The sequence below is a fragment of the Colletotrichum orchidophilum genome (genome assembly GCF_001831195.1).
Source record: "Colletotrichum orchidophilum strain IMI 309357 chromosome Unknown Scaffold_10.1, whole genome shotgun sequence".
Classification (NCBI taxonomy): Eukaryota; Fungi; Ascomycota; class Sordariomycetes; order Glomerellales; family Glomerellaceae; genus Colletotrichum; species Colletotrichum orchidophilum.
Window position 1 is genome coordinate 404,070 of NW_019172966.1, and position 27,908 is coordinate 431,977.

General features: G+C 57.4%; 10 protein-coding genes across 10 annotated transcripts; 4 read left to right on the forward strand and 6 right to left on the reverse strand.

Annotated features, from left to right (window-relative positions):
* Positions 1-1,725, reverse strand: CORC01_01942 (uncharacterized protein; the record flags this gene model as incomplete). The annotated part of the gene is made up of 1 exon (XM_022613595.1): positions 1-1,725. The coding sequence occupies one exon, from the start codon at positions 1,723-1,725 to the stop codon at positions 1-3; it is 1,725 nt and encodes a 574-aa protein (XP_022479979.1).
* A 2,043-nt stretch (positions 1,726-3,768) lies between these two features.
* CORC01_01943 (uncharacterized protein) lies at positions 3,769-4,860 on the reverse strand (the record flags this gene model as incomplete). The annotated part of the gene is made up of 1 exon (XM_022613596.1): positions 3,769-4,860. One exon carries the CDS (start codon positions 4,858-4,860, stop codon positions 3,769-3,771), a length of 1,092 nt encoding a protein of 363 aa, XP_022479980.1.
* A 4,039-nt stretch (positions 4,861-8,899) lies between these two features.
* On the forward strand, positions 8,900-10,539 carry CORC01_01944 (D-isomer specific 2-hydroxyacid dehydrogenase; the record flags this gene model as incomplete). Its single annotated transcript, XM_022613597.1, has 3 exons — positions 8,900-9,139; positions 9,444-9,598; positions 9,648-10,539. 3 exons carry the CDS (start codon positions 8,900-8,902, stop codon positions 10,537-10,539), a joined length of 1,287 nt encoding a protein of 428 aa, XP_022479981.1.
* Positions 10,540-11,435: 896 nt separating this feature from the next.
* On the reverse strand, positions 11,436-13,372 carry CORC01_01945 (amino acid permease; the record flags this gene model as incomplete). The annotated part of the gene is made up of 2 exons (XM_022613598.1): positions 11,436-12,290; positions 12,344-13,372. The coding sequence occupies 2 exons, from the start codon at positions 13,370-13,372 to the stop codon at positions 11,436-11,438; spliced, it is 1,884 nt and encodes a 627-aa protein (XP_022479982.1).
* A 1,195-nt stretch (positions 13,373-14,567) lies between these two features.
* On the forward strand, positions 14,568-15,137 carry CORC01_01946 (uncharacterized protein; the record flags this gene model as incomplete). Its single annotated transcript, XM_022613599.1, has 2 exons — positions 14,568-14,906; positions 15,003-15,137. 2 exons carry the CDS (start codon positions 14,568-14,570, stop codon positions 15,135-15,137), a joined length of 474 nt encoding a protein of 157 aa, XP_022479983.1.
* Positions 15,138-16,002: 865 nt separating this feature from the next.
* CORC01_01947 (uncharacterized protein) lies at positions 16,003-17,486 on the reverse strand (the record flags this gene model as incomplete). Its single annotated transcript, XM_022613600.1, has 2 exons — positions 16,003-16,283; positions 16,454-17,486. The coding sequence occupies 2 exons, from the start codon at positions 17,484-17,486 to the stop codon at positions 16,003-16,005; spliced, it is 1,314 nt and encodes a 437-aa protein (XP_022479984.1).
* Positions 17,487-20,657: 3,171 nt separating this feature from the next.
* On the reverse strand, positions 20,658-20,777 carry CORC01_01948 (uncharacterized protein; the record flags this gene model as incomplete). Its single annotated transcript, XM_022613601.1, has 1 exon — positions 20,658-20,777. The coding sequence occupies one exon, from the start codon at positions 20,775-20,777 to the stop codon at positions 20,658-20,660; it is 120 nt and encodes a 39-aa protein (XP_022479985.1).
* A 1,003-nt stretch (positions 20,778-21,780) lies between these two features.
* CORC01_01949 (cytidylyltransferase) lies at positions 21,781-24,501 on the forward strand (the record flags this gene model as incomplete). Its single annotated transcript, XM_022613602.1, has 2 exons — positions 21,781-22,357; positions 22,409-24,501. The coding sequence occupies 2 exons, from the start codon at positions 21,781-21,783 to the stop codon at positions 24,499-24,501; spliced, it is 2,670 nt and encodes an 889-aa protein (XP_022479986.1).
* Positions 24,502-24,775: 274 nt separating this feature from the next.
* Positions 24,776-26,594, reverse strand: CORC01_01950 (origin recognition complex subunit 2; the record flags this gene model as incomplete). The annotated part of the gene is made up of 2 exons (XM_022613603.1): positions 24,776-24,890; positions 24,946-26,594. 2 exons carry the CDS (start codon positions 26,592-26,594, stop codon positions 24,776-24,778), a joined length of 1,764 nt encoding a protein of 587 aa, XP_022479987.1.
* Positions 26,595-26,950: 356 nt separating this feature from the next.
* CORC01_01951 (HAD superfamily phosphatase) lies at positions 26,951-27,627 on the forward strand (the record flags this gene model as incomplete). The annotated part of the gene is made up of 3 exons (XM_022613604.1): positions 26,951-27,172; positions 27,226-27,568; positions 27,614-27,627. The coding sequence occupies 3 exons, from the start codon at positions 26,951-26,953 to the stop codon at positions 27,625-27,627; spliced, it is 579 nt and encodes a 192-aa protein (XP_022479988.1).
* Between the last annotated feature and the right edge of the window lie 281 nt (positions 27,628-27,908).

Sequence of the window (27,908 nt, forward strand, 5' to 3'; positions counted from 1 at the left end):
TCATCTTGGCGGGAATGACTGCATCTCGTAGGACTGCCACCCAGTGGCCTCTGTGGCATCGGGCCTGCGGCCAGCTCTACCGCCCTGCCCTCCTACCGGCCTCATCAGGTCATGCAGGTTACCGAGCACTTTGTCCTCCCGCTCCGGCTGATATTTCTCGGCCCCTGGAGGGAACCCGCCGAGCATTTTGTCTTCGTGGCCGTCGCCAAACGTATCAGGACCATGCTGGTGAGAGCCGAGCTCTGCGGTGGGCACCCCTAGCATCTTGGCCTCGTGGCTCTGTGTAAAAGTATCCGGGCCATGCTGAAACGCGCTCAGCTCTGCCGAGGGTGCCGTTATCGTCGCCGTCGGCTGCGAGAGGTCATAGGTGTCTGGTCCGTGGTGAAATTCACCGAGTTCATGCTGTCGTCGCGGCACATCTCGCACGGCTACCTCGAGCTCATGCGCGCTGGGGACCGGGTCGGGTTCGTTTAGATGCGTCGTGGAGTTGGCCTGGGAAGAGGCTGCAGTCGATGCAAAGCCGAAGCGTGATACTGATTCAAAGGAAGGATTTGACGCAGCTGGCGCGAACTCGTTATGGATAGCGGGGTGATCGAACTGGTGACGGGGCACCGCAGCAGGCACGGCAAGCGCGCTTGTAGATATGGTATGCGGTCCGCCAATGGATGATGATAGGTGCCAGGAAGATAGATTGGGCTCGGCCGACGGCGACGACGTCTGGACAGGGATTGGGTAGCTCAAGGTAGCGGGAGACCCCCTATCGACGGGCATGGGGTAACTCAGCGTGGCCGGGGACCCTCCGGTATGCAATGGGTAGTTACCGGTCTCCGGGTACGTCCCGTACGGCCCTGCGTAGCCTCCAACGGCCGGAGACCCCGCGATCGAAGACGACCCTCTCTCAAGGCTTCCGCCATTCTTGGGCTCGACTTCGCTATATTGCGCCGTCTTTGGCTGCTGGAGCCGCCACCAGAAGAATGCAATGGCTCCGATCAAGCCGACGACGCCGATGGCGACCCCGACACCGATTCCTGCTCCGGCCCCTGGAGATATCCCCATTGATGTTGGTATCGCGGTCGGCGTAGATGTGTTGGTTGCTGTCAACGCACCCGTTTGCGATGCGGCTGCGGCTGTAGCCCCTGACGTGGCTGTCGTGGCCATCGCAGATGAGGAGAGTGTCGCCGACGTGGTGCTGACTACCACGTTGCCGGAATAGATTGTCGAGTACGCTCCGTCGTTGACTGCACTGACGCTCGACATGACCCAGTGCTGAGCAGGCTGCGCGTCTGTCGCGCTCGCCGAGCCCTCCACGTTGTTGTTCATGAATAAGTTGGACTTTGGATGTACGTCCAGCACGTAGGCGGTCCCGTTGGCCACGTTGACAAACTTGTATTCCTCCGGCTTCCCGTCCCATTTCAAAATTTCCCAAATCTGAGACTCGTCGACTGACGACTCCTGCAGACATGCCACGGTGCCTCCGGTCGCTGGCTCCTTCGCGTCGTAACACACTCCCAGCTGCTGCTTGACCCCCGCCTGATCGAGGCGCATCAGGTAACGGCCTTTGACATCGCCAAAAGGTTGAAACTGCCAGGCCGCAGTGCCGTCGGTTACGGGATGAACTCGGAGGCCGACATCTCGAAGCTGAAGGTTAAGAGCGAATGGTCCGGTGCTGTTGTCGATGCGCATTTCCGAGAGGCGGTACCACGCATTGGAGTCCAGTTCCGCCATCGTGGGTGCGATCGCGACAAACTTGTTCCTCTCGTCGCCGAGGATGAGTCGTCGAAACAAGGCCGAAGAAGGGGGGGCGGGCGAGCACGGCGGGCAGATGACGCCGGGTACTGCTGCAAAGAGGACGGGGAATGTTTTTGTTCAATCGACGGTCTGCGACCGCATGGTTGCCCTGGACCTTAGAGAAATGACATCGCAGGGGTGCGAGTGGTCGCAGCGGGCCAAGATGCTGTACAACGTGGAGACGTTCTGCACGGAAAAGGACAATAAATGCTCAGAAGGATCGCCAAGAGCAATCTAGGTACCGGGCGATGCAACGTCTGGACCCGCAGTCCAGCGCGTGGCGACGGGCTAAGCTGAAAGTGCAATTATAGAAAGCCGCCAAAGACAAGGGTCATTGCACAAATCCAGGGGTGTCGAGGGGGGCCGTACGGTGGTTCGATCTCTCGTAGCCCATTCAGTGGCGCGGGACATTGATTTCCAAGGTCTGACAACAGCTCGCTACGCTCGCGTTTGAAGAGAGGTTCGATGGTTCGCTGTTGGGGGTGACGCTTATTCGTGCGTCTTTTGGCGCGGTACTCGGCAGGGCTGACCTTTGGCGCTTATCTTGGGCACGAAAGCGAGCGCGCCAACATCAAAGGCCCTCTGTATCCGTTGAGGTTGCAGGTCACTTCCAGCCGCAAGCCACTTCGCGGGATGCACCCATGACATTCGTCCACTCTGGTGGCGGCATTCCGGAACAAGTCTCGCAACGGCTTGGCGATGGGATGATGTGGGCGCAGGGGCTGGAGAGTCAAAGGAAGCGCGGGCTGGTTGGTCGCCATGGCGGTGGAGAGCGGGAAAGGTAGGACGCCATGTCAAGCGTCAAGCACTTGGCTAGGCTACCCGAACGATTGCGCCCCGGAATGCCGGTCTCTAGTCCCAAGAACGAGGTTGAATGGGGTGGCGGGTAAGGCGAAATCCATCTGCTGTCATTTCAGCTAGGCGTGGGAAAGGTCATGAGTCCCGTACTTAGCCGCTTGAAATTCTCCTAAACGGCTGCCTGCTGGCCGACCCCTGACACGCGGGCTGCTGCAGCACGTCTGGTGGATTTCTATTTAGTCGAAGGGTTCGCCATGGCATCGGGTGGAATTTGGTGGCGAATGGTATTGCCAGTGGAATGTGACGGCGGTGCTCTCTTTCGGCGTACACTCTAACAGACAGTGGGGTTTTGCTTGGGGTGGAACGAGAGCTTCGACTGCGGACAATTAGCAGCATTCGATGAGGATCTCCCGCAGACAGGGCAATCTGTCGCCGGCTTGGGTCCGTCAACAGTCCTCGCGACAAGACGACACTTTGATTTTTAGTGTCGAACACCACCATGGACAGTCTCTCAACGGCCGCGCTACAAGTTGCCGCAAGGTCTTCTCACGACGACCCGCCGAATGCGACACAGCAGATTGGGTGAAGCCGCTCGGCTTGCTTCAGCAGCCTCGAAGAACTAGCACTTCTTCAGAAGCAGCGACTGATTGTAGCCGACGATGAGGCGGCCATTGGCGATCCGTCAGTCGATGGCTCTGATGACAGGCAGTCTGCGTGATGTCCTCGATAGGTCTCTGCGTGGGTTGCTGATCGCGTAATAAACCTCAACTTGATCTTGAGATTGCAGCCGAGACAGTGGCGATGGGAACATGAACTCCCCAGATGTCAACGAGCTGTATTGATGCTTCCGGAATGAGTCTGGCAAAGTGATGTCGGTGGAGATGCGTGAGGAAAGCCCGAGAGCTGCTGTTGGGGCTTGCCGTTTGCCTTGGGACAGTGCGTACAACCGTCAGTGCCATCCGATCGCTACTTCCTCGCGCTGTTCTCACACTCCACCCTCCGCATCGGAGACCCACGACGGCCCGCTCCGGGGGCTACTCAACTTCGTCCGACGAACATGTTCGGATGGAATCGGCGAAAGTGGGGCCATTTACCATTTTCTACCTTAGGGCTACGGAAGTCAACATTACATTCGATGACTTTAATGAACAAGCCAAGCAACCCATCTGCAACGGCACCGGCTTAGATTGGCGCCTCGTCCGAGACCCACCACCCACTGCATTGCCCGTTGCTGGCGACGAAAATGGCCCCGTCGGCAAAGTCGGTGCTGGACCGCAGCTCACCCGGCGCCCTGCACCGCTCCCCGGTTCCACCCTGCCTCCCATGCTCCCGAAACTCACCACCACCTCCGGTCCTGAACGTGTAGCACGTCCCCGAGAACATGTGATACAGACTCCCGCCGCAGTCGGCCTCCCTCTGGCACGCAATGCAGCAGTTCTCCGCCGTGTCGACGATGCGCTCCTCGCGGACGATGTACCAGTTGTGCACGGCCTCGACGAAGTACGTGGGCGGGACGTCGTGGCCTGACACCAGGTTGTCGGCCTGGCAAGCCTGGTAGACGGTCTGCGTGGGGTTCGAGACGACGTCGGTGATTGTAGACGTTTCCGTCGTCGTAGTCGTCGCCGCCGTCGTGTTCTGCAGCGCGCTGGGCAACAGGAGAGTGGTTGTCGTCGTGGCTGCATAGGACGCCGTGATGGTTGATGTGCTAGTAGTGAAGACACGGATGATCTCTTCGCAGACGACGGCTTGCGGATATAGAGGCGGGTCGGCTCTAGACACGCCATAGCTATCGATGCCGACAACGAGGTTGTTGGGCACGTCTTCGATGCTGAGGTCGGCTTCCCCTATCTGTCGGATTACGGGCCGCCTGCTGAGGGCGGAGGCGAGTGGTGTGAAGCGAGGCCCGGCCGTCACGGTGGATGGGCTGTAGAGGGATGAGACGTGGGTGGTCGTGGTGACGGTCGACGTCGAAGTGATGGCGGGGTCTCCTCCTCCTCCATCTCCACCTCCAGAGACTGTGGGAGTCACGGTGATGGTGCTAGTGGAGGGGATGATGTAGCTGTACGCGGTGACGGGGAATGTGTACGAGTACAGGCGAGAGAACGTCGGGACGCTGTCCTTGGACACCGGGCCAAAGTCCGTAAAGCATCCCTGCTCGGCGGTGACCGTCCGGGGCGGGCTATCTGTGATATTGAGGTACCTAGCGCCTTCGACCAGGCAGATCTGTGCCAACAGAACCACGGCTGCAGCGACGGGGGCCTTGGTGAACACCATGATGGGCTAATGCGAGTGTAGAGTTTGATGAGACGCAGGACGTGGTGAATATGGTTTGGAATATGTTCTTCTTGTGACCTTGCGAGAGTGATGCACTTATAACATGTTGTCGACATGACCTGCAGAGAGTACCTTGATGCCAGGGCCAAAAGTGCATGACAGCATCAAGACGCCACGACTGACGAAGCCGTCTGCAGCTCATCTAGCACACATCAACAGTGGCTCCGTCATTCACATGCTGGGGGCAGGAAATGATAAAATCCAGGGCGTCAGTCTGCATACCAGGGTCCCAAGGTTCACCAAGGCTGCCGAATGCACAGATGGGCGTCTCTGTGGCGTAGATTGGGTTGAGGTGTACATCGAGACAGGACCCTGATAGGAGCTATGACTCTGCTTGCAGATTAGTCTTGGTGCAAGAGCGGCAGCATACGTATTTGCAGAGTATCATGGATATGATGGGATGGGGGCTCACCATACTTGATTCAGCTCGCACCGGGTCATTCTGGATCTAGACAAGGGAACGTGGAATGAGACAGTCTAAAAGAATGGATATAGTCAATAGACGGGATACATGAGCAACAAAAATGATCACAGGCGACATGGACAGCACGGGTGGAACTGGACTGGAGGTTGGTGACGCGAAAATCTCTGTCGATTCCACTGCCGAACCTTTGAATAGTTTTGACGCATTCATCCATCTCACCTCATTGTTTGGGAGCAATTCAAATTAAGGAGCAATCCCAGAGGAAGAAAAATGAGCTACCCGTGGCATTATGTAGGACCACCCATTTCCGTACTCGTAACCTTTGCAGGACCCACCGCGCGAACATCCACTACGCGGTCATAGACACTTTTGACGTTGTTCATGGCTTCCTTCCGCCTAATCTTTCGCCTGAATCCTTACTCGCAAGCAGAGAATCACTTTCATCCGGCCTTCATACCCGTCCACGCCTGATCATCACCGCTGAACACACCCGTCTGCCCGCATCCTTGACTTTGGAAGGCAAGGACAGACAATGCAACGAGCAAACGCCAAGTCAAAATCATTGAAGCATAGACGAGACAATAAGAGAAGAGCGCGAGTGTCCCGATAGCTTCATACTCCCGAATTTACCGACGATCGCGGAGGTCATCGTATAGCTTTCTGCTGCTGCTCGGAATCCGAGAGTCGATCTTGACAAGTACCAGAGAGCGTCGCAACATCAATCAGTGAACCTCCGACACACTGTATCTGGATTTACATAATCCCATACGTGCAGATGGAAATTTTGCCGAGAATTGTCTCATTGTCGTAGCCGAGACGACCTGCAGAATATCTGAAGCACGAAACTAGCCATAGACTAGGCGCCCTTTGCAGACTGACCTCCGTCAGACAGAGCGCATGTGATATTATTCAAGGCATCCCAAGGAGTCATTTTATAGGAGCAAGGATCTTTCAAACATCATAGCAACGAGATTGTCATTGAGCAGCTCCAGCTGTAGGGATGCCACCACATTGCTGGCCATCGGTCCACTGCTTGTTCTGGCCATGCGCGTCGACGAGCCCTGTCTGACCAACTTACGAAGGTTGCCTTCAAAGAGATGATCACCCAAGTGGGCGAGCATTGTGACTGGTACGAAATCGGCTTCTGACGCCTGCCGGGCTGGTTCAGAGGAGAGACTAGCTCAAGCATCCCGAAAATCCGAAATACGAGTGATCTGATCATCGATATAACATAGTCAATGCCTCATTGAGAATGCGCCAAAGTCGATCGTAGAGAGTCAACTGCTGTGATGCGCAGAGACACCAAAGAGGTCACTGGAGTTAGACTCACCTAACCCGAGTGGCGACAGGCAGGGATCGTCCCTGGACTCACCGAAAATAAGAGAGGAAGCGATCTTTTTCAGGGCGGTTGGAAAGCATGATTCAATTGAGTTTGGCTTCAGGTGCAGATGAGGGAGTGTGAATGGGTTGGCAATCTGTTGACGTGGTCTCAGCCTGTGCCTCGCGAAAAACTTTGGTTCGTCATCATTGCGTTGCTGATCCCCCGGCATGTGCCTGCTTGATCCTGGCCCCGTGTGCATCAGACTCTCTCACTATGCTCTTGAGGCAGAATGACCACCAGACGACATCAAATCTGCCAAAATGTGAATGCCACCTCTGCAAAAATGGACACTGTGGGAATTGAACCCACGACCTTTCACAAAGGCGCGTTCCAGACGGAAGTGCGAAGCGAAAATCATACCCCTAGACCAAGCGCCCGTTGATGAAAAATCACCGCCTGAGGTGAGCTTATGACCGCTATGCTTTGGCCCGCCAGAACCGCGACAACGCCTCCCGACAGTGGACCGGCTGAGGTGTTTGACGGGGCCGGAGAACAGGGAAAGGAAGAGGGTCGCGCGGGGCCACGGTGCCGCATCGATGACGGAATTTCAACGGAAACCGCGGCACGTCTATTCCGTCACGATTGTGTCGACGTGTCCGTGGACGGTTCTCGGATTGCCACATCTGATGCAAGACGGCTCCATCAACGGGTTTGCCGGCCCACGATGTCCTCATGGCACATCGAAACGAGTTATGTCTCCGGCCGCATCCAATGCCGCAATCGATCCCGAACGGCGCAATGGGCGCAATCAGCTTGGTGCGGGACGGATGCCGACGGTTGCTGGGTTAGTAAACTTAACCCCCAAGGTTGCGCGCAGCAATGTGGTGCGAGGTTGACGCCGAAGTTCAACCACCCCTCACACAAAAACCCGACAGAACGCCGAACCACCTCCGGAGGGGATTTACCGGCAGCTCTTTGATCTCAAGCTTAACGACAAATCTCCGTCCAACCTAAAGTGACGATGGCGCATGAGGGATTGGTTCGTGCATGTTCAGATGAGAGCTAGCCCGCTGTTCGCCAGCTGGAAGCGCCCAGGCTACCTATGATTCAGTCCGAGGGGCCGCCGCAGTATTTCTAATTGAAGCCGGTCGGACAATTAATTGACCCAGGCGGATGACGATTGGAGAGCTCCTCGACTTGATTAGGTGATGAAAACCAAGCCGTATTGGATGGGACGGCGCGCGTATGATGCGGTCTTGGAAGGTGGTTGTTACCCCTCATTCTGGACCGCGATATTTGATAGGATGCGCGTTGTTGCATTGCATGGGTTCTCGATGGACGTGAATTGGCTGGCGCAAGACGAGATGGATGGCAGTCCTGGTCCTGCGGCTGGGGTTGAAGATTTGCCGGGGTCGTTGGACACGGCATTTCATCGCCCATGGGCGGTGCTGCCAACTGAAGGGGGCGAGAGCTCTTGTTCGGGTGGAGGGGAGACGAACCACACAGGTACACAGGCCGGCGCAGCCAATGATGGGACGCCTGGGAGCTTTCCCCACGTCCAGGCAAGCCGCCAAAGAGCACCAATTGGCATAGACTCTTTGCAGGTTGAGACTAATTTGGAGATCCCGAGTCAAAAGTAGCTTACTGCCTTGGATACTGCCTGCTCTGGGACCTTAGCAATGATACATGCCTGTCACGCTCCAGCCTCGCAGTCGTCTCGAACCTTCCGATACCTGTCCGATGTCTGACTGGCCCAAGGAGATACTCTGGAAAGGAGGGGCCTGGGGCTCTCTGGTATCTCGGCAAGGTGGAGGAGGATCGAGGCAAATGGCCGCAGGACAGAGGCACGGAAGAGGAGAGGAGGCAGCCATCTCATCGGCCATCGACCCAGCCCAGACCCAGACAGTCAGCAGGAGCGACGAGACTTGTGGACCGGATTCTCTTGCCTCTTTCTGCCGTCCACTTGTTGCTTGTTCCCCGCCCTGCCCAACGTCCCGGTCAGCCGGCGATGTTTTTCCAAGACATAAATACAACATGCCCTGGCCGGTTTTCCGTCAAGTGGTCTTCACTCTAATCTCACACACACAAACATCTCTACCAAGATCTCCGAACTTCCGGGTTTCCCATCTCTCACATCTAGATTCACTTCTATATAACGACTACTGCCCTCCTAGCTTCTCATAGCTCCCTCGAGTCTCTCGACAACATCTTCGCACCCCTTCAAATCAGTCACAATGGTATTGCTCTCGCGTCACATCCGCTCCGTTGCCCCTTCCGTCTCTCGGGGACTTTCCACGTCCTCGAAGGCATCTTTCCTCGCCCGACCCGCATTCGGCCGGGCCTCCCCAGCATCTTCGACTCTCCCTCGCAAACTGCCTGGCCAACTCAATTCAATCCGCACACTAACAACTACTCGCCAAAATCAGGTCAAGGTTCTTGCAGTCCTCTACGACGGCGGTCAGCACGCCAAAGACGTAAGTCACATCTCTCTACTGTCTGTCCACTGCCCCGGTGTCCCGCCAGAACGTCACCATGATAGCTTTCGCAGAGCTTTGCCCCGCCGTGCTCTTCGCCCTGCCGCAGCGAAGCTAGTGCGGGGGTGACGGGTAGGTGCGGGGCTCGGAGGTCGATCGCTGATACATCGGCATCCCCTCCCCCTCCCCCTCTCCTCCCCCAACTTCTTGACAAAATGCGTGCGCTCCGAAACTACCAAATGCGGGGTGCATGGCAACTATCCCTGGAAGCTGGGCCTGGGCTGACTTGAGCGAAACCACATAGGTCCCCGGCCTTTTGGGAACCACCGAGAACGAGCTCGGCATCCGAAAGTGGCTTGAGGATCAGGGCCACACTCTGGTCACCACCTCTGACAAAGAGGGCGAGAACTCAAAGTTCGACCAGGAGCTCGTCGACGCCGAGATCATCATCACCACTCCGTAAGTTTCGACAATGAGTCAAGAAGCAACTCGGTCTAACAATTGCCAGCTTCCACCCTGGTTACCTCACAGCCGAGCGCCTCGCCAAGGCCAAGAAGCTGAAGCTTGCCGTCACTGCTGGTATCGGCTCCGACCATGTTGACCTGAACGCTGCAAACAAGACCAACGGCGGTGTCACCGTTGCCGAGGTCACCGGCTCCAACGTTGTCTCCGTTGCTGAGCACGTTGTCATGACCATCCTGGTGCTTATTCGCAACTTCGTCCCCGCCCACGAGCAGATTGAGCGCGGTGACTGGAACGTCGCTGCTGTCGCCAAGCAGGAGTACGACCTCGAGGGCAAGACCGTCGGTACCGTCGCCATCGGCCGCATTGGCGAGCGTGTCCTCCGCCGTCTCAAGGCCTTTGACTGCAAGGAGCTCCTCTACTACGACTACCAGCCCCTGTCTCCCGAGAAGGAGGCCGAGATTGGCTGCCGCCGCGTCGAGGACCTTGAGGATCTGCTTGCTCAGTGCGACGTTGTCACCATCAACGCTCCCCTGCACGAAAAGACCCGCGGTCTCTTCAACAAGGAGCTCATCTCCAAGATGAAGAAGGGCTCCTACCTCATCAACACCGCCCGCGGTGCCATCGTCGTCAAGGAGGACGTTGCCGACGCCCTCAAGTCTGGCCACCTCGCCGGCTACGGCGGTGACGTCTGGTTCCCCCAGCCCGCCCCCGCGGATCACCCTCTGCGCACCGCCAAGAACCCCTTTGGCGGCGGCAACGCCATGGTCCCCCACATGTCCGGAACCTCCCTCGATGCCCAGAAGCGCTACGCCGACGGCACCAAGGCCATCATTGACAGCTACCTGAGCGGTCGTGAGGACTACAAGCCCGAGGACCTCATCGTCCACAAGGGCGACTACGCCACCAAGGCGTACGGTCAGCGCGAGAAGAAGTAAACAAAACCCGGATAGACGACGATATCCCAGACATCTGCCATTTTGAGGAATGTGTGTGAAGAATTTAGCGTTGCTTCTTTTTTAGTTTGGCATCAGCATTTGCATTTACACTTCGTAATTGAAGTCTAGGTTACCGTACATAGGAATACAACCTGATGTGATGCAAATCTGTCTCCAATGGTCCGTTGACTGATTGCCTTGGATGCTTCATCGGTCAAGTGAGAGTGACACAGTTGTACTTTCAGATTTCGCTTAGCAGGGGACTTTGAAATCAATCACTTGCACATGTTGCTGCTTTCGAGGCTGGGGATCTAGCAGTGAGACGGCGCCGTGGTCGTGAGCCCGTCACGCGCACAATTCGTCCATCACGAGATTGGCTATTTCAATGTTTCTATTCAGAGGCGCGTCGTTCTCTTCACACACCCATTGCATTTCGTTCAAACTCGGATACGAATCCGCAAGCTCTTTCTCACTCCTTCGACGCTGGCTGTTCATCAAACACTGCCCTCATTCATCCTCCACGCTCTAGATGTATATCCATTTTCCTAGCAGGAGCCTCTAAATAACCAGCCTTTTACAAAGAGGCTGCCGCCCACGCTTGAGTGAAACAGGTCAGCTCCGCTCAGCTCTCATCCGACGCCGAATGTTTTCTTTTCAACATCCAAAAAAAAAAAAGACTACTAAAAAACTCCAGAGAACGGATTCCCGATCCCCATCCACCGCGGCACGGCCCACTCCACCGTACGGCGGCCATATGCAAAACTGATAAGCAAAATAAGTAATGGACAGTACCCAAAAGCGTTGGGTATGAGCATCCAAGCACCAGGGGTCCTTTTTCGCAACCAAAGGCAAACTCTCTCTCTCTCCAAAATAACACCACTTTTGCCAATGACCCCTCATGAACGCTTCCAAAACTGCCACCACGAACGATCCTCACGCTCCGAGTGATGATGCCTCGTCTCGCGCTTGACAACCTGCTGATCCCGCCCCCGGATCCGCCAAAAATACACCGGCACGCCGGCAACGACAAACAGCACAACCGTGACCGTCTGCAACGGCTGCGCAAAGACGGCGCGGCTCAGCAGGAAAAGCGAGACGCAGCAGAATATTATGGGCGTCGTGATCCACGTCCTGTAGGGCCTGTCGAGCTGCGGCTCGCGCACGCGGAGGATGATGAGACCCAGCACGGTGATGAAGTAGAACGTGTACCCGGCCACGCCGTAAAACGTCAGCAGGGTGCCGAATTCGCCAACGACAATGTAAGCCGCCGTCAGCACGGCGTTGAGGACGAGAGCCCAGACGGGGGTGTAAAAGAGGCCCATGTCGTCGTCGCCGAGGGCGCGGATTAAAAAGTTTGCGAGGCGGCCGCGGGAGGTGCGGGAGGTGGTCACCGAGTGGCCGCCGCCGTCGGAGCGGGTGGACAGGCCGATGCTGCCAAAGACGGACGGGATGTAGCCCTCCTTGCCGGCGACATACACCAAACGCGACGAGGTAAAGGTTGAGGAGTTGAGGGCGCCGAAGCACGACGCCGAGACGACCAGCGCGAGCACGAGGGAGCCGACGGGGCCAAAGACTTTTGCGCCGAATTGCACGGCGATGGTGTTGGAGGCGTTGACAGCCGCGAGGGGGAGGACGAGGAAATAGGCAATGTTGGCCAGGACGTAGGACAGGATCACGAGGGGCATCGCCGTGTGGATCACCCGGGGGAGGTCGCGGCTCGGGTTGCGGAACTCGCCGACGACGTAGTTTGTCTGCAGAGGATTGTCAGCGATGCGCATCAGGAATCTAGAAGGATGTTCCCTACGTTGTCCCAGCCGTCGTAGGCCCAGAGTCCCGCGTATAGGGCCACGGCCCAGGCGGAGAGGTCCGTCGACGTGTCTGCGAACCACTTGTGCGTCTTCCATTCCATGTTGGCCTTGCCCGTCAGCGTCGTCCCCGTGATGGCGACGACAATGCCGGTGACGGTGACGCCCAGCAGCGCAATGAACTTGAGGAACATGAGCCAGTCGTTCACTTTTGTGCCCAGCTTCGTCGACACGCAGTTGAGCAGCGTGACCGAGACCAGCGCCACCAAGGCGACCGCCTTGTTCACCCAGGGACTGAGGCTCTCGGCCTCGGCGCCAATGGCCGCCCTGACGAGGTACTCGCCCATGATGATGGCGATGATGGCGGCGCTTCCCGGCTTCAGCACCAGCACCGCTACCCAGGTGAAGAGGAACCCGGCCATCTCGCCCATGATCTTGGCGAGGTAGACCTGCGCGCCGCCATTGAGGGGTATCGCGCCGCCGAGCTCCGCATAGCTCGCCGCGCCCGTCCACGCCAGCACGCCCGCAATGACCCACACCACCAGCGCGGCGCCGGGCGATCCCACCTTGGAGCTCACCTGGCTCGGGCTCGAGAAGATGCCGCTCCCTATGATGAGGCCCACGATCAGGCTCAGGCCGTTGAGGTACGTGAGCGTCTTGTGCTTCTCCAAGCTGCCGCCGCCCAGGCCGCCGTTCTGTATCGCCGTGGAAGTTGGCGCGCCAATGGGGGCGTAGCCGCCGGCGCCGCCTGCGCCGGCTGTGGAGCTCAGGGGGAAGAGGTTCGCGGCGAAGTCGAAGCCCGAGGACACGGAGTAGGAGCGGTCATGGCGGTTCGGTCTTCCTGAGCTGGCGGCCGGGTTCGCGGCGTCTAGGGGGTCCTCGGCGTCAAAGGAGAGCTTGCGGGAGGAGGAGATGGAGGGCCGTGACGAAGGGAGGTCTGAGGCGATGGACTCGGCGCGGGAGGAGGAGGCGAGGGAGGCGAGCTCGAGGGAGTCGCGATGGGATTGGACATTAGCATAGGGCGGCATGGCGGCAGTTGCGTGTATGCGTGTGTTTGCGCGGTGGTTCGAGGTGTCGAGAGGGACGAGGGAGCGACTCTCGACCAGGGTGGCTTCGTTCAGGCGTTCGGGGATCTGGCACTGGGGCTATTGCATGTTGCAGCACGGCCAATGTGGAAATACCAAGGCAGTGTATGTTAATTTGCTTGGGACTTCGCCGCCGGCGTCTTGAGCGTTGTGGGTGGATATTAGAGTAGCGGTGTCTCCTAAGAATTTCGTGACGTCGTTGGCATATACGTTTCGTTAAAAGGAGTCGTGACAAAGTTGCGCCAGGCCCCGTTTGGCTCTCTCTTTTTCGACCTTGTGTTCTCTTTACCCACTTCCCTACACGCGGAAACCGAAACAGACTAGTGATCCAGGGGGAGCGGAGAGGAGAGTAAACATCCAGCTGGGAATTCTGGGTTTTGTCGTCGCTTGCTGTCCGAATAAGATTGCCGAACGGGACAAACGGGGGCTGACTGAGGAAACGGGTGTCCGGGGTGTCGTGTGGTGAGTTATGCGAGTTAAGGTTGAGGCGGATGAACAAAGGAGGTAAAGGAAAGATTGAGTTGGCGCGTGGCATCCAGATGCAACAATGCTCCGGGTTGCGACGGCAGAAAACCAAGGGTTCTACTCCGTAGTGACGAACTATTCACCGAGTCAAGTCAAGCATCAGCCAAGTCGGTCTGCGCTACGTCTGAGTAAGTATCTCTGTATCCGAATACCCATCAGTACAAAGGGGGGCAGCCCAGTCCTGTTTCGCACCCGCTCAGACCCACAACCTACAGTACGCGGATCAACCCATGATTGGCCCCTATCGAGATCCGCGGCGCGGGAGAGCGAATCAGGTCTTGGCGCCTGCCACCGGGTTAAGAGTGTGGGGCGCAATGACCTTTGGACAAGGGGTCCCAGGAGAAGCCCCAGCAAGCAGTCAAATTCTCAAGCCGCTAACCTAGAAGCAAAAAAAGCCACTGAAGCCACTGAAGCCACTGAGGGGAGTGCCAGGGGCTGGTGGGGCAGAAGGCCTTGAAGAGCTGACAGCCCGACCGGCCAATACACCGGCGACCAACCACTCGCGCCAACACCGAGAGAGCTCCAATTCCGCATCCCACCACGTCTGCCTGCAATACGCGGGAAGCAGAGGGCTCCATCACCAGACATCACCAGCACCAGCGGCCCCACGACGATGCCGTTGGACGACTACGCCTCCGCCGTCGGCGGTGGCCTCAAGCTCAAGGGCGCCAAAGTCGGCAAGCCCAAGAAGAAGAAGAGGAGAGAGAAGAGCGACCTCGAGAAGAACCTCGAGACGGGCGACGATGGCGAGGGCGGCAGCAGCACCGCATTGGTAAAACACCGCGACGAATCTGCCGGTGACGACGACGGGGAGAAGAGGAAAAAGAGTTCAAAGAAGAGAAGCGGGAGCGAGGACCCCGAGAGAGAGGCCCAAGAGGACCAGGACGACGCCGGCCGAGTTGTACTGAAGACGGAGGCGGAGCGGCGGTACGAGGAGAGGAAGCGCAAAAGGGTACGTCTGATTTTTTTTTCCTTTTTTTTTTTTTTTTAAACACATATTCTCCCACTATGGTGATCATCAATGGGGTCTGACACCTTTTGAATACAGCTCCTCGAACTCGCCGAATCCTCCAGCTCCCGACCCGAACTGCTCAAGACGCACAAGGAACGCGTCGAGGAGCTAAACACCTACCTGTCCAAGCTGAGCGAGCACCACGACATGCCCAAGATTGGACCCGGTTAAAGAGTTTGAGAGGGACATGAGCCGCCAGGAGAGGAAATAGTGACCCTTTTGTGCTTCTTGTTTTGGGGAAAATGGAGTTTTGACGTGGCGTTATTGTATACCCTTGATCAAGTCTCTCTCTCGGGATGTAGAAACAAAATTATGATTTCACGGATTACATTGCTCTCAGTGTTGATGACGCTGCTGCTGTTGCTGGCTACTGTCTACTGGCAATGCGGCAGACCCCCTCTCTCGATGCAAAGAGATGACACTGTGCGGAAACAAGAAAGACAGAACAGATGAACCATCCAACCGAGCCAAGGCCAGATTGGAATGCGGCATGTCCCGCAATCAAACACCGTGCGGCGTAGTTCACGCCTCTCGACGTGTCATGGAATGCGGGGGGGCCATGTCTTAGTACCAAATATATTGAGTGTCGAATGATTTGTTTTCATTCTTTTTGCACGATTTGTTTGTAACTTTTTCTCTGGTCTGCCAAGGACTGACTGCCTTCAGGTGCTATTGTGATGACCTGTTTTCTTCCACTTGCACTTCCTCTTCCACTTTCTCCTCCTCCTCTGTTCCGAGGCCACGGTGTTTTATGGTGTGCCACCCCCTGATCTATTATTCTCCTCCCTCCCAAAAATATCAAATATCGGCGCATTGCCGCGCAAAGTCTATGTATCGTGTGTTTGTTGTGCCGCCCACCAGTTTGTATGCAAGGAGTGAATAAGACCGTAAAATGTCGTGAGTAAGTTGTGATGCTGATGTTTATTATGCCGCCGTCGCCCGCTGCCGTTGTGTTCCCGGGAATACACGCCCCAAAAATAATAAGGAATGGAGTCAATATTTTAAAACAGAAATTCGTCACACGCGGACGTTGCCATCACAGCAAGAGCATGGCGCCGGCCACAAAGGCGGCGAGGGAGATGGGCAGGACGGAAACGCTGCCGATGGGGACGGCGACGTTTTGCAGACCGCCGCCGCTGTTGCCGGAACCGGATGACGAGGTGGCGGCCGGTTCGGGTTCGACCGCGACAAAGGACGTGGCGGTCACGAGGACAACGTCGCCGTTGGAGGCGGTCGACGTGAAGGTGGTCTTGACCTCGCTGAACGAGGTGGTCCTGGGCGCGGCACGCGTGGTGGTGGTGCCTTGGCGGGTGGTGCCTGGACTTGGTTAGCAAATGGATGCACCATGCATGGATGGATCGAGAAGAAAGCGATAAGGAGAAGGGACTACGAGGCTAGTGAGAAACCCAATCAACCGTAATCCCGCCACAGCCGCCCAGGGCTAAACATGAATCGACTGAGCTACAAAACCAACAAACACAACATACCAGATACAGACACAGTCGACGACACGGGCTCGGTGGAAATCGCGGTGGACGAGGTCGTCACGACCGTAGTAGTCTCAGGAGAGGGGGAAGCAGACGTACCCGGCGCGGACGCACTCGAAGACCCCGGGGAGGCCGTGGTGGGAGCGGACGAGGAGGGGGCAGAAGAAGGGGGAGGGGGAGAAGAAGAGGAAGGAGACCCACTGGTCGTCGGAGGAGACTCAGTAGAGGCGGTAGACGGCCCAACAGTAGAAGAGGGAGATGCTTGCGGCTCCGATTGAGACGTACCAGAAGTAGGGGCTGCTGCTGCTGACGTTGGTTGTGTCGTGGGGGTGGTGGCTGCGGGTTGCGATGACTGCTGGGGTGTGGTCTGCTCTTGCGAAGTCTGCTGAGGCGTGGTGGAAGACTGCTGGGCCTCTGCGGAGGAGGACGCCGGGGGAGCAGCGGAGGTGGTGGCCGGAGTAGACGGCGTTGGAGTCGGTGTCGGAGTCGGTGTCGGGGTCGGGGTCGGCGTGTCACTCGCAGGCGGCGCGGACGAGGCGGATGGCGTGGCAGCTTCGGTGGCCGATGGGGTAAGAGTGGCAGTGGCAGCAGCACTCGAGGTGCCATTGTCCTGGCGCTTCTCCAACTGACCGAGAGCAGAGGCCAGCTCGGAGTCGTCCGCCTGGAAAGCAGCAATGGCTTCCTTGTCCGAGGCATAGACCCCATCCTGGTAGCGGTCGGGGAAGTAGGCGTGGAGGAGCCTGTGAATGAGATCCACTTTGGCGGCGTCCTTCACATCACCCTCAGCAACCAGGACTTGCTCTTGATGATCTCTGGTGCAAGGTCTCGCCATGTGACCGATGGCCGAGGCGAGACTGAGGCTCATCAAGCCGCACACCAAGACGGTGAGCAGGACACGGCGTGCAGCAGTCATTTTGTTCGGCAGCGGCGTCCTGGATGGTCTCGAAGTCGAAGTCAAAGTCCCCTTCTCGTTGACAGCAACTGGCAGCAATCCCTCTTCTAGGTGTTGGTCGTACTTTGTGTCGGAAGCCATGATAGCGACGGGGATGTGAGGTGATCCGGGTTGTTATAGAAAGGACGGAGAGGCCAGGAAGGTTTACCGCACCCAAGACTGCAGGACGGAAACGACAGCTATGAATGTCCAATGGATGGACACGCAAGTAGGTGTACAGGGTAGGGTCGGTGACACGATGCGGGCCTCTGTTTAGCGTCCCGGCTGCAGCAAAGGCGGCGAAAAGACGAGATGCAGATGTAAGAGGAGAGGTGGGGGGGGGGGCTGCGCGACGACCCAAGAGGTGGACTGCAAAGAGAGGCTTGCAGGTTTGTATAGGTCGCAAGCGGCCTCCGTTCTGATGTGAGGAGAGAGGGGCAAGAGGCGATCTAAAAGGACAATGTGCGGTGGTACCTGACCGGCCGAACCCCTTTGTAATTGTCGGTGGGTGGCTGGTGGTTGGGGGTGAGGCCAAGGATGGGATTCCGGAGTAGTGAGACCCGTCGAGCTAATAGCTTTTAGACTGACTGAGAGGGTCGGGTTGAGGCACGCCGCACACCGCACGCTTCTTCTCCGGTCCCCGGGGTTCGGTATCAAAAGCAAAAATAAAATAAAAAAAACCACCCAAAAAAACCTTGCTGCTGAATGTTTATCGTTTGAGAATGAACGAAAGCAGGCCCCTACCCGTCCAAGGGACCGAGGTCGAAACTAGCTGATAGGTATGTGTGTAGATTGTTGCGCAGTCCGGCAATTTCACGAGCCTGAGACCGATGCCTTGGAATGTGAGGAGTCGGGGGATGACGAGAATTCGGTGTTGCTGGAAGGATGTGGCGCTGATTGTAACACACACAGCGAGCGTAATAACAGACCGTGATAACCACCAGTCGAGCGAGAGGATGGCGAGAGACAAGACGGATGATCAGACGAGAGAGTCAGAGGCGAACGAGCAAAGGGGATTGGCGTTTAAACCTGTTGAAGATCGTCCCAGGCAGAATGCACATTGGCGTCGCCCAGTCGGCTGGAGGAAAACACATTTTTGTGCATATAAAGATTCCCTGTTTCGCCGCCCCGACGACGTACCCCTGTCCTGTCGGTCTAGCTCTAATAGTAGCTATCCGTCCCAACTCGTAGCTCTGCGCAGCTCTGTGGGAGAGGGAAAAAAAAAAAAAGGGTGACGAACCGAGCCACTGACCCAGTGTAACCTTCTCCACCGTCACCCCAAACCGAGCTTCCCCATTTCATCAGTCCATCCACATCTTGCGTCGCTATCGCTCGTCACTGGTGTCCATCGTGCGGCGTGCAAGAGTCTGCACCGGCAGGCCGCACAGGGATCGTCAGGCGCGGGTTCCCAGTGTCCCACTCAGCAGCCCGTCACCGTCCGTCCTCGGCTCCAGTCGATCCAATGTTGAATAATATTTTGCTCCTCCTGCCCCAATCTTGGCCGGGAATGCCAAAAGCCCATTAATTCCTCCGGGCGTGGCCTCTGCGCTAGGCATGTCTTTCCGTTGCCTCGTACCCACTGGCCAAAAGCCACTTGTGACTTGGCTCATGTTCCTCAGCCCGGTGCTGCCGTTGAGTGGATTGTGACATCACCAAAACACACGCGTCTCAGGCTCTCGTATCGTCTCCGGAGTCCATCGTCAGTCTGATTCCTTGTCCCACCCATTTTGCACATGCTGTGGGTGTAGGTGTTGCGTACAACATGGGCTACGCCGCGATACGAGCCATCTGGTGTTTGCCAACTTCAGACGCTCCGCGATGGTGCCGCACTCGTAGACTTTGCTGGTGTACCGCCGCATGCCCAAGGCCACATGCAGACTTGATGATCAGTCAGACCATGGGATTTTCCTGTCCAATTGCTTCCCTCGTTGGATTCATTGCTTCTGGGTGGAGGGGGGGGCTGACAGTCGGGGCCTGCACTCGCACACTCGGTGCTGGCGTGCTGCAGCATCTTTGCGACATCCACCGCGCTGGCACTGCATGCAGGCCGATTACGAACCCACTGCTAGTCCGGTCAGCTTTGCAGGCATGGTGTCCCAAGGGAGCTGATAAGGCCATGTTTGCTTTTGCCGCTTGCTTGCCTCGGTCTCCCCTCCCGTCAATAGAGCCTCAATATCACTCCCTCCGTGTTTGTCGATGGTCGTCCGTCCATTGATAGAATCTCTCTCCATAAAAGAGCCACCTCCCCTGAGCATCGTTGTACCTGAATCTGGTGTGGAACACGTCAAACGGCGAGGTGCAACTGCACAACGTGTACGGACGGGCTCACGCATCCATCTGATCTGGAGACACCCGTCGGTCTTTTGTCCTACCTTTGGTACGTGGAGGTGGCTGTGAAGGTCGCTCGTTCGGAGCGTTGCGCACCTGAAGCCACCCGTACGGTTTCTTGGCCCGTCTGGCCCGTTTGACGTTTTGTTTGCGTGCGTTTGAAACAGCGACCTTCCATTGTCACCCTATCAAACTACGATACGGGTCCTTATCCGCGGTAAACAGTGAACAGTCAAACAGTCGACTCTCGTATTTTGACTTTTTTCCTGCCCAGTGTCCTGTCTAGGGGAGCGGCCCTGTGCAGCTGTCTCTCCAGCATGCCCCAGTCCCTGCCAGCCAATCCTCGACCCGCTGCAGGGACCAGGTAATACGAGATTTGGCCGACGAGAGCTGGGGGGGTTACGGGCAGCCGAATGCCGGCCCTCGACCCTTTTTGCATTCGTGGATGCCGATGCAGGCTTCGTGGCCCGCTAGAGCATCCGGATGCTAGCGGGAGGTGAGGAGGCTGAGGCAGTTGTGCCAGCTCGCTATTCGTACGTTTGACGGGATAAAATAAAGATGGTGTCGTCCGCATTGGGGAACGGTCAGCGCTGCCTCACGATCTGGTGATTGTGGCTTGCCTCTGGATTCTCCGATTGATAGATATTTTTGTCAGGTTTTCCTTAGGCTTGCGACGCCGCTTGGCGAGTGTGCAGAGCATCAGATGGGATGTCGATGCTGCAAAACCGGCCGAAATGGCAAACCGACATTGACCTGGGAACAGCACTTGGCATACTTCTCCAATTCTTTCTTTAAACTCTGGAACTCTGGAGTGATCAACGTCAGCTCCCGGAAGATTATGTCAGTAGTCCACCATGTAGGTAGCAACATCATAACCTGCCTTTCTCTCCGCAGGTGAGCTCGTCCTGAACCTGTGCATCATCATCATCGTGAGGGTCGCGAGCATCACATAGAAGGCGCCGCTGGAGGCTCAGCCGTCACCACAACGACGTGTGGCGTCGCCAAGAGCTGCTGGGTATCAGGCCGGCCATCACTGGATTGACGGGCCCAATTGAGTTTCTTCATCTCTTGAAGGGCTGAAGGCTGATTCCGCTCTGGCTTGGCCTGTGCTGTGTCGTTTGTGCGTTGGGATTACTTAAGAATGTCACTGCGACGTCAACATTGCCGGGCCATGCCTGCAGGAATCTGGCAATGTCCGCCGCATAGAGGTCCCGAATTGAGGCTATCCTGACCGCGTGTCGGATGTGAGGTCACCGACGTCTGGGGTCACGTCTGGAACGTCCTTGGGGTGGGCGCGTTTGATCATGGTTGGTGAGCTTCATCGCGGTGTCTCTCGTCAGCCTCTTTAGTCTTGTAGAGTCTTGTAGAGGAAAGACCGACGCCGGCCACTGCTCCTCGTCTTCGGTCCCGGGTCGGGCAGTACCTTACTTAGGTACTTTAGTTAAGCCTGCCTTTCGGTACCCGGAAGGCAATCTTGGCGACCCCCGAGTGCCCCGCCAAGAGCAGCAATCGCAGCAGAACCTCTGCGGCTGCTGGCTCAGCCACAGGCTGTGTTCGTTTGGCCCTGTGGCTCGTGCGCCTCTTGAAATCCGATGGGGATGTGTCTGTCGCTGTCGCTGTCGCTGTCGCTGTCGCCCGCTGTCCCGCCCCGTCCAGTCGCGTTGGCGCATGACTCCCTGGCGCCGCGCGGCTGATGATCCGCTTTCCCAACAGAGACTGACGCTGCCAGACAGCCCGCTAACCAGCCAGCCCAGATGACAACACAGCTGCCAATTCGCATCTTTCATGTGATGGAGCTCCCCACAACCGCCGCCTCGCCGTGAACATCTTCCCCATCTCCAGTCACTCGTGGCGTGACGTGACAGAAGCAACATCATCGTAGCAACACTTCACAGAACAAGCCCGACCTCTCGAATCGCATTGCGACCGTCTTTAGCCCTGTGGCATCCGTCGCACCCAATTCCATGTTGCCCAGCAGCGCCAACACCAACGCCCACCTCCAAGTGAGCCTCGACAATCTGTGGATGAATGCTGGCGCGGCAGCCCTCTCCGATGCGATAGCTCCGCCATGCCCGCGCATCTCGAACCGAACGCTCTCTTCGGCCACGATACGGAAGGAATCGATGAAATTCGAACTCTCAACCGCTCTCCCCATCCCTACCACCACCTCAATACGGAGCTTCCTCACCCCGCCCACCGCCTAGTCTATAAACCGTCTAATACGGCCCCGACACCGCCGAGGACGTCATCGTCGACGGAGTCGAGCCGAACCCCGTCTCCCTTTCCGTCTTTTGCCAAGGACTCTTCGCAGGGTAGCGACAGCGGCACCGAAGCGGACGATGAGCACTTCTTGAAGGGCTTGCCGGCGCCCAAGGTCCGTCTGCACAAGGGATTGAGGGGCCGAAACGAGGTATTGTCCGGCTCGTCAACGCCCCTTCTCTCTCCAGATCAGGAAGAAGATGCTCTGCGGATGCAAAAAGAAAAGGAGGATCGGAAAGAGGCCCGCAGGTTTCTCAACGAACGCAACTACCGCCGCACAAAGGAGCTCATCCGGCGAGTATCAGAGTTCATCATCGTTGGTTCGCTGTTCGCAGTGGCTCGCTCAAATCCGCTGGTAAAGCCACTATTCACGGCGTGGAGCAGAGGTGTGTCATATCCAGCCTGGACCCCCCCGAACTTGAGCTCACAGTATGCAGAATTGCGTTTCCCAGCCGCGCTGATCATCTCCCTGATGATCCTCTACCCTATCCGACTCATCGCATGGTCAACCCGCCAAAGGGCATCTTCCAAGAAGCCAACCATTGCTGTGCCCACCGTCTTTGACCCCGCGCCAATTCTGTATCCGCCGTCTGTGACACTACTCGTGTCACTTTTAATATCTCCCGACAATCAGGCGGTTGTCCTCACAAACATCATTCTCAGCATTTCTTCGATACCCAAATACTTAATCCCTACTGCTCGCGCTCACGAAGCCATTAATCCCCTGCAATGGGCCCTATCCTGCATTCCGATATGGATGTCGCAGCAGCACCCCGAAGCGGCCTCAGCCAGGCCGAGCATCAGCTCAGAGACTGCCGTTCTCCTCTACCCGCTGCACCAGACGCTGCTTGTGGTGCTGCACTATCTTACTACGACGAGCTTGCTCACAGCCGAGCTGCAACTGCTCTCGATTGCCTTGATTAATGTGCTGCTCCTCGCCCACTCACCTCAGGCCACCATTCTCCAAGCGCTGCTTTGGGGAGGTGGCGTGGGCGTGCTCGTCATATGCGGACCGGTGATTCAATGGGGCATCGCCTTGGCTAGGGTCCCAAGGCTGCGCTTCAGGCGCGTTGTGAGCCCGTCGAAGAAGTCGTCCGTCTTTGGGTTTCTTTCCGAGGGACTCTCTATCCGGCGCTTCAAGCACGAGTTATTGGGATCGTCACTGGAGGAATCGGCATCTGAGCTTGGCGACTCCGAGGAGGAAATCGTCAATGGGCCATTTGCGAAGCCGATGAGAGTCAGGACGTTTGGCATGGCCGACCTGCCGTCCCGAGGAGACCGCAAGATGAGCGCTTCTCCAGATGGCAAAGCGCCGGGATCACCAGACGGGTTCGCCGCTGGACGACGCAACACGTTTCCCTACGTTTTGCAGCGGCCAAGGCGATCCTTGACCCACACTTCAGCGGGCCGCAGGAAACGGACCGCTTCGACTACCGTCCGCTCGTTCTTCAAGCTGACCGAGGCGCAAGCCACCGTGAGGAAGTGGTCGTACGCAACGTACGTTTACGTCTGTATTGTCCTCATCATTCTCGTGCCTGTGCGAGAGTACATTGGCCGTCATGCTCTGCTGGGTAATGAGCCCATCGGCTGGGCACTGGGGTACCTTTTCGGCGAGCTGCCATGGTTCAGGTTCAAAGTCGTCGAAGCGAACCTGGAGAGGTGGATATGCTTGCCTGCGCGCCTGGGCGAGGATGTCAAGGCGTCCTGCCACCAGGGCTGGGTGCAGCACATTCGGCTTTTCGACTTTGGCGAAGCGAACACGCGACTCTTGATGGCCGCATACTGGCTTGCCATTGTCATTGTCGGCTTGACTGTGGTCATTCGCCTGGATCCCAAGTACGAAGTGGATACGAGACGAAAGGTGTTCCACTTCATGATGGTCGGCATGTTCCTCCCTGCGACCTTTGTTGACCCCGTGTTCGCGGCCTTGGCGTTGTCGCTCGTCCTCGCAATCTTCCTAATTCTCGACCTGCTACGGGCCAGTCAACTTCCGCCCCTGTCCCGACCCATCGCCTCCTTCCTCACTCCATACGTGGATGGCAGAGATCACAAGGGGCCCGTCGTCATCTCTCACCTGTTCCTCCTCATTGGGTGTGCGATCCCTCTCTGGCTATCTCTCGCCACCCTTCCGCGCACCGGCAGTGGCTACTTGACCGGGTGGGAGGTCCCGACGCGTGAAGTCAGCATGGTGGCGGGCGTTATTTGCGTCGGCCTCGGCGATGCGGCGGCGTCCCTCATCGGCAGGCGTTACGGGCACAGGAAATGGGTCTGGGGCGGCGGCAAGAGTCTCGAGGGCAGCGTCGCTTTTGCTGTAGCCGTGTTCCTCGGTCTCATGGCTGCCACGACGTGGCTTCGGGTCGGAGGGTGGCCCGTCGCGGAGGAGCAATCGGTGGCCTGGCCCACGTCGGCCGGGAACGCCGGCTTCTGCGCCAGCATAGCGAGCTTGACAGAGGCGGTCTTGACCGGCGGAAACGATAATGTTATTGTGCCGGTGGTCCTCTGGACGTGTGTTAAAAGTATAGGAGTGTAGAGGTGTCATGGGTTGGCGTTTTACAAGGGGGTGGATTTTCACGAGATGGGTTGGCTTTTTAAGAAAATACTCCTAGAGCATAGGGGATCATGATTATGAATGCAATGCCTTGGCCTTCATTTGTGATTTGGGTGAATCAATCGGTATGAAGTAGAGATAAATGTCGACCAACGCCGGTATGCGTTTAATCCCATTTTCCTCCTTTTCAATGTAAATGCCTGGAGTGTATCCGTACTTTGCGTAAAATGATTTTTATGCATAGGGTGACCGTAACTCATGACATCAAGTCCTCGAGAATGGCCTCGAGCTCCTCCCGCCTAAAGGGGATACTCAACAGCTCTGTGCCGAGGGTATCTTTCCTGCTCGTAATGATTTGATGGTCGTGGAACCTGTCTTCGTGTCAGCTCGACATCGTCATGGTGGCCAGAATGGGGAAGAACATACTCCTTCAGCAGCGTCCGGAACGCCATCTCGGAACTGCAGATGAAATCCTCCACAGCCTTGTTGTACACCATGCGGTACTCCACGCCCGGATTCTCAGCCCCGTGCTGTCCACCGCCATCGTCGTCCATGGCGGCCAGGACCTCGATGACGAGCAGCTCAAACAGCTTCTTTGCGTTCTCCGGCAGTGAGCGCAGGACAAAGACGACGCCGTCTTTGCCGTTGACGCGGCGCGCTTTCCGGCCGAGGAGCTCGTGGACCTCGTCTACGGGGTCGAGCTCGACCTCCAAGGGTTGGAGGGTGGTGGCGTCGTGGAAGAGGAAGTTGAAGGCCGTGCGCTGGGCGGCGTCCCAGAGGAGGGGGAAGGAGGGTGTGTCTGCCGTTGCGACGAGGCGGATGCGTGGGTGGGAGGCCAGCTGGGAGAGGAGTTGTTGGGTTGCTGGTTTGCGGAGGGGGGCTGCGTCGATGGAGTTTAGGATTATTGTTATGGGGTGGTGCGACGACGATGATGTGAGGGCGGAGGAGAGGGCTTGGACCATGGCTGTCGTCTGGGCGGGGAGTTTGACGGGGGGATTACCGCCGAGGGCCGCGGCGACGGTGGTGAAGACGTCGCGGGCCGTGAGGGAGCGTACGTAGCCGTTCACCACCACGATCGGGGCATTGGGGTCCGCGGCGTAGAGGTGCTCCGCCAGCTTGGCCGTGAGTCCGCGCTTCGACCCGTGGCCGTAGAGGCATAGGCTGAAACTTTGGGCGAGCTCGAACCGCCACTGCTCAAAGGAGGTCTCGTGGAGGGACTGCAGGTAGGCGAGGTCCTCTTCGTGGGGGTCTTTCTCTCCCTCCCGGCGGGCGCGGAGCAGGTCAAAGTACTCTTCGTGGGTGAGGAGTTCTAGGGAGACGAGAGTGTTGTGGGACGTCTTTGCGCGGCCGGGCTTGTTGTGCTCAAAGTAGATCTCGTGGGGGGGCAGGTCGCGGGGCGGGGTCGGCGATTTGGGTGGCGGCTGTTTGCGTGGGCGGCCGCGGCGGCGGGGGGTTGCTGATGGTGTTTCTGGCTCGGAGGGCTGTGCTGCTTCTCGTGCTGTTGATGCCGATGCTGCTGTTGATTTCGTTGTTGCCGTTGTCGCCCGTGGCGTGCCTTGCTCCTCAACTTCATCGTCGTCTTCCTCGCTCGACTCGTAGATTTCGCGGGCTAGACTGTCGTCGTCGTCCTCGTCGCTGTTCTCGTCGGCGACAATGCTCTGGATGAGAGCCCTGGCGCTCTTCCTCCGCGCGGAACGGTCGGCGGCCTGTCTCCTTCGCGGGGTGATGGCGGCCTTCACCGGTGTCACCAGCGTGTTCACCTGTCGTAGCTTCGAGGGGGTGACCGCACCGCTGGCTTTTGGGGTCGCGGGTTTCGGCGGACGACCTCTTCGCTTTTTCGGGGTATATTCTTCGGGTTCGGTTTCTGCCGCCTCCTCCTCATTCTCTTCCTCGTTGGCATCGCTATCAGAGGGCACTTCATAAGGGTCCGCTGCCTGGCGCCTCCGCTTCGAGGGAGTCCCGTTGACGGGCTCATCGTCGGCTCCGTCCTGCAGCTGTTGGCGGGAGCGCTTCTGGCTCAGTCGGCCGCTCGGGGAGTCGCCCACATCTGGTTCCTGCGGTCTTTTCCGGGCCATTTTCGTGTGTGCTCCGTCGATCTGCTGCGGTTTTTCGCTGATGTGGTTCAATGGGGCGGTTGTTGGTCAATATTTGGCGGCTTTCGACGGCACGGCAACCGGAGACGACGCGCTGAACGCGAAAATGTGCAGTCGGACAGGGAGGCGGCAAAGTGGGCCCCGGTCTCTAATTGAGTTGACCGGCGCAAGTGACGTGGGCTGGCGCAGGCACATCCGCTGTCTTATCTTATCGACGAACAGGGGTAGCTGTCGCCCAATTCTGCAGGTGGCCCAAGCTCCTACATGCTAAATCTCACCCGCCTTCCTCAGACTTCAGTCCTCCCCAATCCATCCTCACTTCAGGGCCGACTAGCAAGATGAATCTCAACCTCTCGGGCACGGTGAACGTGTTCAAGCTTCTTTTCAAACCGACTCTGTGTCTGCCGCAGCATACGGTTGCGACTTTCAATGACCTGCCAATCCCGTTTGAAAAAGCTTTCGAGGGCCAGAACCGGCAATGCGACATCAGAGCTGTCGTGCTCGACAAGGACGACTGCTTCGCGGTTCCCCACACGAATGAGGTCCACAAGCCTTACAAGGTAGGTCACTGCAAGCTTCTTTAAAAATTCCAGATTGCTCAATCATCATGAAGGAGCGCTTCGAGCAGCTCAAGGCCGCGTATCCTGGCCGTCGGCTGGTCATCGTATCCAACACGGCCGGGGCTACCTCTTACGACAGCTCCCTCAAGCTGGCCAAGGAGCTGGAAGAGGCAACTGGCATCACTGTCCTGCCTCACAAGACGAAAAAACCCGGCTGTGGCACCGAAATCATGGAGTATTTCCGGAGCCATCCCGAAACAGGAGTCTCCCATCCATCCCAGGTCGCCGTCGTCGGTGACCGCCTGACGACAGACATGATGCTAGCCAACATGATGGGTGGCTGGGGTTTTTGGATCAGGGAAGGTGTTGTGGCACCAGAGAAGAAGAGCATTGCAAGTATAGTCCCACAGAGTCAGGCAATAGATTCTAACATGATGACAGCTCTCGAGGCTTGAGTGGCGTCTAGCGGCAGCGCTGACAGCCAGGGGGTACAAGGCAGCAGACCCTCGCAGTCCTTTCGAATAGCTGTAAGCAATGGGCCTCACTGTTATAATTGTGCCTTAACCCTACGCTCAAAGGGCCCAGTTCAGCATTATGCTGCACATCTCGTTCGAAATTGTTCTCCCCAGTCAAAGGGACTCTGGCTTCAATTCTTGCACACGCACTGATCCAAATCACCCGCTCGAATAACGACAATGCCGAAGTTGATCCAGCGAATGGCCCAGTAGATTCCAAC